The sequence below is a fragment of the Parasteatoda tepidariorum genome, chromosome 10 (genome assembly GCF_982258835.1).
Source record: "Parasteatoda tepidariorum strain Cologne lab strain chromosome 10, Ptep-v5.0, whole genome shotgun sequence".
Lineage (NCBI taxonomy): Eukaryota > Metazoa > Arthropoda > Arachnida > Araneae > Theridiidae > Parasteatoda > Parasteatoda tepidariorum.
Window position 1 is genome coordinate 28,438,006 of NC_141764.1, and position 12,176 is coordinate 28,450,181.

Below are 12,176 nucleotides of genomic sequence, written 5' to 3' on the forward strand. Positions count from 1 at the left end.
CAATTCATTACAAATTAAAATGAAGTCAACATTGCTTTCGTCATTCCAATAAAGAAATGTGAATTCAGAACGTCAAGAACTGCAATAGTTATAGAATTCTTCTTTGTTATAGAACAGTATATATTTCTGTATCTATATAATTCGGAAAACAACAATAAAGAATCAACCAAATTACTTAAAATAGTGTCATTTGTGCTGATGATTAATAAATTTCTTATCGTTTTCTTGGTAAGTATTTCTTAGTTTTGAAAGAATAGATAATTTCAACTAGAATTCAGCTGTTCTGTTTTTAAGCTACATATTCAAATTCATATCGAGGTCTTACAATTATAAAATTTTTATGTGTGGTATGTTATCTAAAAGTAATAAAGGGATAATCTATGTACATATTATTTGAAAATAAAACTTTCAAACGAAGAACATTTCATTTGGAACTCTGCGGTTTTATGAAGAAGGTAAGTGTTATGATTTTTATAATAAAAAATTAGCTTGTAAAACTTTTTTTTCTTATTTAATGATAGTTCTCTACAGAATGGTTTCTTACGTCTGATTAAGAATTATAAGAAAAGAAACTATATGAAAGTTTTTATTTCAATGTAAAGAATTCTTAAAATCGTTTTTTATCCTAAGAATTCTTTACTTTTCGTTTTATAGTTTAAAATTTTTTGATAAAAATTGCTGTCAAAATACTTTTTTTGAAAACATAAATGGTATAACATTATGTGTTTATGTATACTTCTTGCATATTCTAATGTTTCAAGTAATATGATTCAGAAAAGTATGAATAAAAATTCGGTACTTATGTATTAACGCCACAACAGCTACAGATTTGGCTGTTTTTAAGTGCCGCCAATCTACACCTACAATTTTTGTGACAAATCATAAAACGAAACACTTTATTTAAAATCAAAGTAGTTTATCGGATTTCGGTGGACAATGGGCAAAATATTTCGCTCCAGAAAAAATAAAATTGCATCTTGTTCTACTTTTGGCAAATCCCAAAGACGCATTTTCGTAGCACTAAAAAATGGTAACAAAAATCGAAGAACAAATCATTTTGGAATTCTTCTGATTTATAAAGCAGGTAAGTGTTAATTTTTATAAAATAAAAAGATTTACTTTTAAGTAGTTTTTTTCTTGATGATAGTTTTCTATAGAATAGTTTTCTAAGTCCGATTATGAATCAAAAAAGAAAAAACATGAAAGTTGTTTATTTTAATAGAAGGAATTTTTAGAATTGTTTTTTTTTTTTTTTTTTTTTTTTTTTTTGTATCGTAAGCATTCTTTACTTTACGTTTTTCAGTTTCTAAATAATGATTTTTATTAAAACTTAAAATTTTTTGATAAAATTACTTGTCAAAAAACTTTATTTACAAAATTAAATTACATAAAATTATGAAGCTTATGTACACTCTTTGCTTCTTTTAATGTTTGAAGTAATATGATTCTTAAAACTATGGAATGTAAAGTTTAAATAGGCCTTTCAGGTTATATCATTAAATTTAGTAAAACTATTTATCAGGCATTAGGTTTTAACTCTAATAAGAAGATACATATTTTTTTTCTGTTTATTTACAAATATTTTTCCGATGTGTTTTGGATGTTCCTTTTTTAAAAAAAAAGAGATACCATCTTGTTTTCGGCTGTATAAGAAAGGATATCAAACATTTTTCTTTTTTAAATTTAATAAGCCACATTAAAGAAGGAACGTTACAATGCTACACGCTACATTAAAGACGTCTCCAGAGTAACTGAATGACGGTTCATATAGAAATCGCAGGTATGCGTCTCATACAACGACGCCCCCTATAGTTTGTTGCGATCGCGAACTATAGTATTTTGTCGAAAACACTTTTTTTCACGAAATTATATATTACGAATTTATTTGACGATTTTTGATTAATATCACGAATTTATTGAAGTTATACTTCTTATGCGACTTCCAACAAGGTTGCGTTAAACGTTTAACGCTACATTTTTATTGGCTGGGAAATCACGTGGTAGGATCCAGTTTTCCCTCATTCATTTCCATATTGTTTTGGTTTTCACTAGCATAAAAATAATAAAAGTCATAAAAGTATTGTTTTTCCATAAATATTTTTTTAGTTTGTTTTGATACACATATAATTTAATAGGGTTATTTTCAAATTTAGTGGATAACAATTGTAAAAAATTAGTGAAAACAATCACACGGACAATGCGATGGATTTAAGGTTATGTCAAGGTACGTCTCTTGTGAATATCAATTGATTGTTAGGTTTTCTCTTCCGAAATTGCATTATGACGCATTCACATACATTATTAATACAAATACATTTTCCAGGGCGAGACGATGAGGCAACCACAAGCACTTCCACTGGTGTTACCGTGATTACAGAGCACGGAAGCGAGCGGAGCAGGAAAAAGAGTCGTTGAATAGAATTTAGTGATCCATCTACGACTGCTGATTCTTCTACAATTAACGTCGGAGGTGGCGAAGTTTAACTTCTTTCGCGCTGAGGGACTCCACGCACTATTTTTTTTTTTGTTTTACTAGAATTTATTTGTTTATGCAGGTTTTCCATTGCAATACACTTATTTCAATTTTTAATAGACTTAATTGTAGCCAAAATTTTAACCTTTTAAAAGAAATATCAGTTTTAGAAATTTTATCTTCAGATTTTATACCATAACACATTTCTAATAGGTTTACCGAATTATATTTCATTTATTTGAATTGAAATTTATTTTAATGACTTAGTATTTACCAAAAAGATGTAATTTTTTTTTTTAAAAAAAAGTTGTTATATGGATTTAAATATGTCATTTATTTGAATTCAAATTTATTTTAATGACTTAGTATTTACTAAAAAGATGTAATTTTTTTTAAAAAAAAAGTTGTTATATGGATTTAAATGACTGTTATGAATTTTTAGAATTTTGTGCATTTGCAATGTACTAAGTTAGTAGCGAACGAAGCGAGGTTTGTTTGCGAAGCAAACCATATAAGATTGCGTAGCAATTTTCGGGGGTTGGCGAGCGTTACTAGCAGGGGGCGCAGCCCACTAGTATTTGAAAATAACCTATCATTTTTTCTTCATCGGCACAAATTCATGACTTAAAAAAAAATTTAACAAAAAAACCAATATAACATTTTAATTTCATCAGTAAATAACACTGTATAAAATGATGGTTTTGTAGTAGGATAATCGAATTACTATTTAAAGATTATTATAAATGTATCAATAATGCTTTGCCATGATATACTATGTGGGATTCTTTTCTCTCTATGATACAATATAAAGTTATATTATCTTCAACATTTCATTCCATGTTAGAATGCCAAAAAAAGTTAAGTACGCTTTTACTTGTTTCGAAACATAAAAACCTTCATGATTCCCTTTTCTTGAAATGTATGCTTATTTGTGAATATATAGACAACTACAGTAGAGCCAAAGTAGATTTGTTTGTTTTCGAAAATATACATTTGTGCTAAGGCACGGAAGTGTTCTTAGAATTCGAATCTAAGAGCATGATATTTCGAAAACAACACCGAATGTTTTATAGAAAGCGGGCTTAAAAGATGTGATTTACAAAGGAAGAAGAAAAGAAAATCGAAGAAATTTTAAAGTATCACAAAGAATTCCTCTAAATCGAAAAAAAACTTAAGCTGTGCTCTGTGTTTTTTCAACGTAGATCAGATATTTTTTTCTCCACAAAATGTTTTATAGAACCATGAATAGGAAAGGTAACTTTGACGATGAATTTAAGATATGTGTTATTTGGTTAAGTGGATCATTTTGTTACGATAATAAATGCATTGTATTTATGTTTTTGTAAAAATTATGAAAATTAATCTATCTTTAATTGTATAAATCTTCGAAAAGGGCTAATTTTTTTCCTAAGAAAAAAACAATTTTGTAATTTTATAAATTTTAACATTTAGTATTTCTAAATGCACATTCAAAGAATCTTAATTAAATGTGCAAGGATTTTCTACTCTATTGCTAGAGACTGTAGGGTCGGTTGGAGTAATTTATGTCAACTTTTGATTCTTTTCTCTTCTTTTTTTTGCCTGTTTAATTTTTTAATGGTTCAGGATGAATTTATGATTCTTTAAGAATGTAGAAAAAGCATTTTAAGTAACATATGTTTGCTCATAGAGTGGTGCCCATAGTTACCCCACTAAATTTCTCAAAAATCAAAGTTTGGGGGTAGTTTTGACCACGTGGGAGAAAATTATGGCCAACAGCTGATACATATTCCGGAACTGTTGCCTCGTGGTCAGTCCATGCAAATACCTAATCAGTACTTTTTCTTTTTCACCTAACCCATACTTACCGCAATTAAAATTTGCAAAAAATAGGCATTAAATTTATTTGCAGAAAATATGTATTATCAAAGAACTCTAAATTAAATTAACATCTTGACCATACTTCTAATTAATGAAACTTATGCTTATTTTCGATAATAATATTCGAAAAATAGTTGAAAATAAATTTAAACTTAAAATGCAAATATAATTCAAATTTCTGAATTGGTAGTTAATCTTCAAACCAGATCAGAAATTTAAAACAAAATTTCAAGAAGCTGATCTACGAAATTAATCGAAAGATTTTATGAATTATCATACTAGATGAGTACTAGAATTATTCCATATTATATACATTTCTATATATTATTCCTACTTATATTACTACTAGATATTATTCTTTTTTTAGTCCTTTATATTGACCTTTGTTTATTTTAAAATAAAAATATTGGGCGTTTTTTCATTACAAAGAAACTTGTATTTTTTACTGGATAGTTTTAGGTTATTGGTTTTTTGTACCTTTAAAAAACTTTTTAGGGTGATTCAATTATACTTTTCATACTCAAAACTTTCCAAATAACTAATATTTCTCTGGAAAATTAATCATTGAAAATCTGAAATATTAACTTTTTTTTTACTTAAACTCTTCATACACTATTACCTTTATTTTCTTGTTTTAAAATCTTCAGAAACAAAACTTTTACTTTTAAATTTTTTTAGAGAATTTAAGTTTGATTAAACATATCGTTTTTAGAAATCGTAAATCACACAAATTAAGAATAGTTTATAGGAAATAGCTAAGTTTATTAATTATATCATCTTCGGAAATATAAATTTCTTTCAAATAAAACACTCTGAAAGAACAATTAATATTTTCAAAGAATTAATAATATGATTGTTCTATAAAATTTAATTAACTCTTTATAATTTAATTCTTCTTCTTTATAATTTTTCTTCTTCTTCTCTTTATAATTTAATTTATTTTCTTCTGTATAAATTAATATTACAACGCATGAGAACAGAGGTAATAAATTATTATTGAGTGAATTTTCCTTATATGGTATTATTCTTCTAAGTAATTTCTTATTATCTTATTAAATTCCTTATATATTTTTATTTCTGATTATTTCAGATTTATATATTATTTTTATCACCTTTTTATTTTTTCTCTTAACCTTTCTCTTACTCCCTTTTTTGCTTGCCGTCTATAATTTTTTTTTTTGAAAAATGATTGATAAAAATGTATATTGTTTATTATATGTGGTCAGTTTCAAATCTCAAAACAAACTATATCGTTTCGTAAGTATCCAAATACCAAGAGAAATAAAAGATAAAATTTAAGATGTTGTAAAAAAAGTAGCTTATACAAGCTGGAGGGGAGATCTTACCGCAAGAGATTTGCCGGAAATGGGCAAAATGTTTTATTCCAGAACATTATCCATGAAGGTTATTTCATTTGACAGTAGGAGGATACTGGAAACTATTTACCCGATTTAAAGCATCAAAGAAAATTGCACTGCGATTTGCCTCTGAATAGCACCATAAATGTGAAAGAGAGCAAGAAGGATGCAGTAAAAATAGATGTTAAATGTTGCTTGGCAGTATTTGCATAATAGCATCCTGAAAGTACTGGCAGTAAAATAGCGGCTATGAATTTATCTTACGTGCCTTCCGTGGATGTGGCTTCTTGATTAAAAATCTGTTTTGAAACAAAGTACTTTTCATTGACGTAAGGATTTTCATGAAGATAAAAATATGAGATATTAATAGAGAATGCTCAAAGTTTCAAAGATAAGGGAGTCATTATCGTTGATGAATTTATTATGGTTGGTATTAAACCTGAATATGAAGACTACTTTATAGTGAGATATCCTTTTTTTCTCTTCATATATCTTTGATATTTTGAATAAAATACTGCTTAAATTTAAATACATGTTTTATGAATCTCATTTATAAAAAATAAATTTTATTACTTCTCATTTATGACACAAATCTTGTCATTTTAACGGGTTACATTTTGAATAATTATACGCGGAATAGCTTTAAACGTGCTAATATTCCCAAAATAGAGCATGAGCTTTGATATTAAATTTAGTGAATAACCGAATAACCACATTTCACCGAAATTTAAAAATTTACATTATGAAGTATTTTTTCACACTTTTTAAATTTTTCCCCTCTTTGCATTCTAATTTATCAAATTCCAATTCTCATATGACGAATATGCTATTTACGTGATATCGAAAGGTTATTATGGCCTCCAGTTCGACTTCTGATTCTAAGTTTTGGTTTAAAATCAACTTTGGTCAACTTTGGTTTAAAGAAAAAGTATTTGTTCCAATCAACATGCTCATTTCTGAAATATGAGCGCTTTAAGAGTTCCATTTTTTAATTCCACGAAATTCATTGAGTTATGCTTCAAGAATTTAATTTAATTGTTAATATGAAATTTATTTAAGAGAAGCAATGATTTTAAAATAAAGATTCACTCACACTGAGCATTCTCTCTCTCTCACTCTCTCTCTCTCTCTTTTTTCTCTTGATGTAGGTAGGTACTTTATTTAGGTCGCACTTGAGCTGCACAATGAGCTATTGGAGATGGTCTGGGAAACATCTCTGAGGATGATCCGAAGACATGTCATCGCAATTTTGATCCAATGCAGAGGGGGTGACTCCACTGCTTTGGTAGCCGGACGACGAGCAAGCGAAGTCGAGCACTTTGCTGTAGAGCTATTTAACGAAGACCGATACCACGCACCCTCAGTCCCTACGCAGGCTGATCAAAGTGGTCACCCACCCGATACTGGCTCTAATCAGTGATGATTGACTTCGGTGTTTTGCAGGGAACCGTGTCTTTACGATCAGTCCATTTTACTTCGTGATATTTTATCTATTATTAGAGAAATTCTCTTTGATAAGATGCTTGTTTTCAGATGATTATTGACTATTTTATTTTTATTGCGTTATTTGACAGTGATCAATTTGGCATTTAAACTTAAAGTGGCTTATCAATGTGCTCTTTAATTTGAATGTAGATATTTAGATACATATGTTCTGCAGTTAAAAATTTGACGAGTCTGAATATTCTACTTAGAAAACACAGATAAAAACAATTAGGACTTTGTTATACTTTTTATGTCTGCGTTTACTTTATGGGAAAGAAAAATCAAATCCCAAGATCGAGTGGAAATAAAAAAAATTAAAAAGTGAAAGTCCAATTATAAAGTTAAATAAGAAACGGAAATTCGATGAGGCAACAGAATCGAAAAATATGAAAAAAAAAATTTTAGAAAATATCCTGAAATCTTATTTTCTTCTCCTTTTGGAATATTTTATGACATATTCCGGTTGAATATGTAGACTATCTCGTCAATATATGATCATTTTAAGTTTTATTATAACACGGTGAAATTATCATTATTTCCTAAGATACATCCTGCAATTTCTTTGAATTCTTTTAAAAATAAACGATTATTTTTTTAAAAAAGACATATGGATACAGAAACACAGCTGTAGTGATAGTAACTACAATAAAAAACGGCTTTCGTTAAGTGCCATTGTTCCAAAAGTGGAACTACATTAAAAACACAATTTTTAACTCAATTCTTTTCATTTGCTTTTAGAAACTTTTTCGTTTAGAATTTATCAAATTTAGAGTTATTCGGATAATTCCTTCTTAATTTGGTGTTTACGTAGTTAATATCTCGAATTAATATTCAAATTTTAAAAAAGGTATAAATAATAAACTAATCGTAGATGCAGGAATGCAAACATGCTAGATTCATGCATGTTGGTCGCATCTTGTCATAGGGTGGCAATTTATAGTTAACCTGTTTCGACCAATGTAATGAAAGTTCTGGTATCAAATGTCGAGGAAACTTGGTATGTACGTAATATGCAATACGACGAAAAGGAAGCTATGACGAAATTATTTTTCATTTTAACAAAGAGAAGATGTTTCTGTGGTGCGGTAACATATGTTTATGCAATTTGACCTAGTTTCAAGGACTAATTTAGCCTGCCATCAAATCATTCTGCACTAGGCCATAGCAAGAGGAAAGGCTGATTTTAATGGTTACTAAACTAAAAACTGGGGAGTCAAACGATATCAGAACGAGGAAAGATTCGACTTTCGAATGATACAACGCAGAAAGATTGCAACAATTCGAGGAACCCTTCGTATTACAGTCCCGCAGTGGACTGATCGTTAAGACACGGTTCCCAGCAGATCACCGAAGTCAAGCATCACTGGCTACGGTCAGTGTGCGGGTGGGTGACCACTTGGATCAGTCTGCGTAGGGACCGAGGGTGTGCGGTATAGGTCCTCGTTAAACTGTGCTACCGTAAAGTGTTCGACTTCGCGTGCAGGTCGTCGGGCTACCGAAGCGGGGGTGCCATCCCCTCCGCAGAGGATCAAAATTGTGATGGCATGTCTTCGGATCATCCTCCGGGATGTTTCCCAGACCGTCGCCAATAGCCCATTGTGCAGCTTTAGTGCGACGTAAATAAACAACAATAACAACAACAACCTTCGTATTACAATCAAATATGCTATAACGTGTTTTAAATGGCTGTTCTATGGAAAATGAATGCATACATAAAAAATAAAGTTTTGATTGTCCAATTTGAGTTTTTATTTGCTTTTCATCTAAGTTTATTTCAATTTTTAAATATTAAAGTGATTTTAAAATCGCTTTTATTTTTTATAGTAACATTACTAAATTTCTTAAACATAAAACAAAAATACGAAAGAACGAATCACTCAATAGTCATCAAAAAGTTATATGCATCAAATGTATAAAACATCTGAGAAGCGGTTAACTTCTTGAAGATTCTGTACGTAAAGAAATAAGCCTTTTAACTCATCTTTATTGTGGCAGTATAGTTCAATGTTTTAGAGTCTAGAATTTTTCATTATTTGAAAACATGCCTGTCTTCCACTAAATATATACTAGCAATTGGATCAACTGAAACGGCAGTCAAAACTGATATGAACTAGGGATAAATTAGGATATTTATGTTGCATATTAAATACCATTACATTGGATGGTATTTCAATTTCGTGCAAATGAGCTATCTTTAGGCTATTTGTTACGGTGTCAACATGTAAATACTTATCTTACATATTACTCTTACATATTGCTGTCTTAAGGGGAAACTTCTGAGCGTGTATAAGCAACTACCAAATTTAAAGTTTAGAAAAATCACTGTTGATCTACCATTATTCGCTGTAGGGGAACTAAGTACTGATCAGAGACATATTTTAAATTCTTATCAAGTCATATGTTCTGGAAAATATTCAAAAATATTGCAAATGTTTTAGGATAGCTCTCTAGCGACAGTGGGTAGCAAAAAAATTTCAAAGCTCTGCTTATACATATTATTACAGAAGAGCAATTACTTGAAATGCGGACTATTGTGGAATACATTGTAAAAGTGTATGCAAAAGTCTAGCCTGCAACGAGAAATTAACTGTTCGGTAAAGCCGTTGTGCAGCATCTTCCGTAAGCTGTCACAATGCAAGAAATCTTCCTGCTGATCTGAAATTAGTAATTTATATTGTTTTTCGACTGATTACTATGATTAGCAATAAGTATTCCAGAATGAGATCCCGAAGGTTGAAGTAGTGAAACTGTTCGTGTCCACATTATTATGCCCCTTAACATTAGGACAAACGACCATGCAGACTCAATTGGTAGAATTGTATTTTTTTTTTCCGAATATCCACTACCTTTTTTTACCGAGCATCCACTACCATATATCATGCACTGAACTTTAGAAAAAAACTAAAACGGTCGATATGATTGGAAGTAAGTTGCAAAATCCATCATATATACACGCGTAGTTGAAAGAGCCGTTTAGTTAGTGATGGAATTATCTTCTGCACGGGGAGATAAGGGTCGTGATGACTAAATACACACAACCGTGCCGTCCAGAAAACCTATGCCAAGATTCTGGAAAAAGGAAAATATAGATTTGAAGAATACTAGATCATCAAAAAAAAACTTTGGTCATGTTCTGTAGGGTAGAATTCAAATGTATCCACAACCTTATGGTGAATTCAGAATAATTTTGCCTCAGTTTTGGAAAAAAATAGCAGAGAATCGTTTTAACTCTTTCACGCAGATAGTTCATCAATAGTTCTCAGGTGTTTTGTTCTATTCTTTAGTTTTAATCCAAAACAATCACGTAGTGTTCTGATAGAAAACGACAAAAATAGTTTTGAAATGAAAAAAATTAAAACTAAAAACTTTTTTTCAAAGAATAAAATATAGAAACTTAGCAAACGTATGCAAATTTTAAAAAAAAACTAGGCAAACTAAGCTTTAGAAACTAAGCAAAATAAATTAATGCTCATACAGTTGAATCAAACCAAAATAAGAACTTCCTCCAGCAAGTCTACTTTTTTCACTTTTATCCTTCTCTGCCTGTTATACTCTGCATACATGAATAAGAAGCACATAGTGACAAAAAAAAGATATTTTTTTCATCTATAAATAATGTTGATTATATATAGTTGATTATTTCAAGTGAAATAAATAATATGTCACTAAAATCGAACCTGCTACGATTAGTTCAGTATCAGCTTTATCTTCTCCTATTACATTAGTCACGTGGCAGACATATCGTCCAGAATCAGTAGAAGTCACTTTATGAAACACTAGAATTCCACCTTCTTGACTGACAGGAAGAGTATGATCTGGTAGCGGTTTCAGCCCTGTCTCGGATCTGTACCAACGATAAGACGGTGCCGGGAACCCCTGGGCAATACAAGGTAGTGTTGCACGTTGACCGACTGCTACAGATACCCTATTATATTTTAGAGTGATCCTTGGAGGCTGGCTATGATGTGGTTCTAGAGAGGAAATACATTGAATGTTTGAATAAGAAAGACATGCATTTTATTATGTGAGAGCTTTCAAATAGCAACTTTTAGAATATTTTTGATTCTTCATTTACCTGTTATTACTAATTTGGAGTAGTTTTTGCTCACTTTCTTCTCTTTAGTTATTCTGTTTTCTGTGTGACAACGGAAACTGTATGATCCATCATGATCTGTTGTGTCTTTAACGTATAAATCACCACTTTCAAGCATTCCATATTTCGCTATTACAAAGAAAGAAATCATATTTTATAAACCGAATATCATAGTCCGTATCTCGTGTAACAATCAATAGAAGATAGTCAACTTTGTAAAGGATTGTTTGAGTAGAAATGGAATTAAGCTAATAAATTTAATGTATTTTACAAAATTTAAACATGACAAAAATAAAATGTAATATAAGTAATATTTAAATTAAATATAAATTGCCTATCACTGACAATGAGATAAAGTAAACATAACATTAATTATTGATTTAACGTAAAATTAATTAGTTATTTTAGTTTGATTTAATTTTAAGGGATTGGATTATAATTAATTATTAAAAAATAGTATTAATAATTAATTTATAACAAATAGTGAATATTGATTTCTCTGGGGAACATATTTTTAGTTGCATTAAGACAAGTACTTGAGCTTGCATAATTTGGTTGTAAGGATTTTAAATTAGTTTCGCTCATAAAGCTACAGATTTTTTTAAATGAAATTTTTAGTCAATTTTTCATCGAAAAGAACAGGTTTAAAAACGGTAAACACAACAGGAAGTCCTGTTTATAACGCGAAGAACTGGTAAGAAAGTTTGAGTGCACCTTCAGGAAAGGAACGTCCTCCCTTAAATGAACAGTTCAGAAACTTACAGTTCAATTAATAATGGGGAGCGTCCCCTGTGGCGTATGGCGACATTTTCAGACATGGGTTCCTATGCTGTTTTAGTCCTGGTGATATACTCTAACTTTCCTTGAAGCTTTACGCAACATTTACGTGATTCACTATTATATAGAA

At 29.9% G+C, this 12,176-nt stretch overlaps 1 protein-coding gene across 1 annotated transcript in view; it reads right to left on the reverse strand.

Moving 5' to 3' along the window:
- The window catches only part of LOC107452159 (cell adhesion molecule Dscam1), a 71,698-nt gene that overhangs the window by 38,712 nt on the left and 20,810 nt on the right, over nucleotides 1-12,176 (reverse strand). The window contains exons 4-5 of the mRNA XM_043050066.2: nucleotides 11,252-11,398; nucleotides 10,854-11,147 (exon numbers count right to left, since the gene is read on the reverse strand). Coding sequence (XP_042906000.1) covers nucleotides 10,854-11,147; nucleotides 11,252-11,398 — 441 coding nt within the window. The remainder of the gene's footprint in view (nucleotides 1-10,853; nucleotides 11,148-11,251; nucleotides 11,399-12,176) is intronic.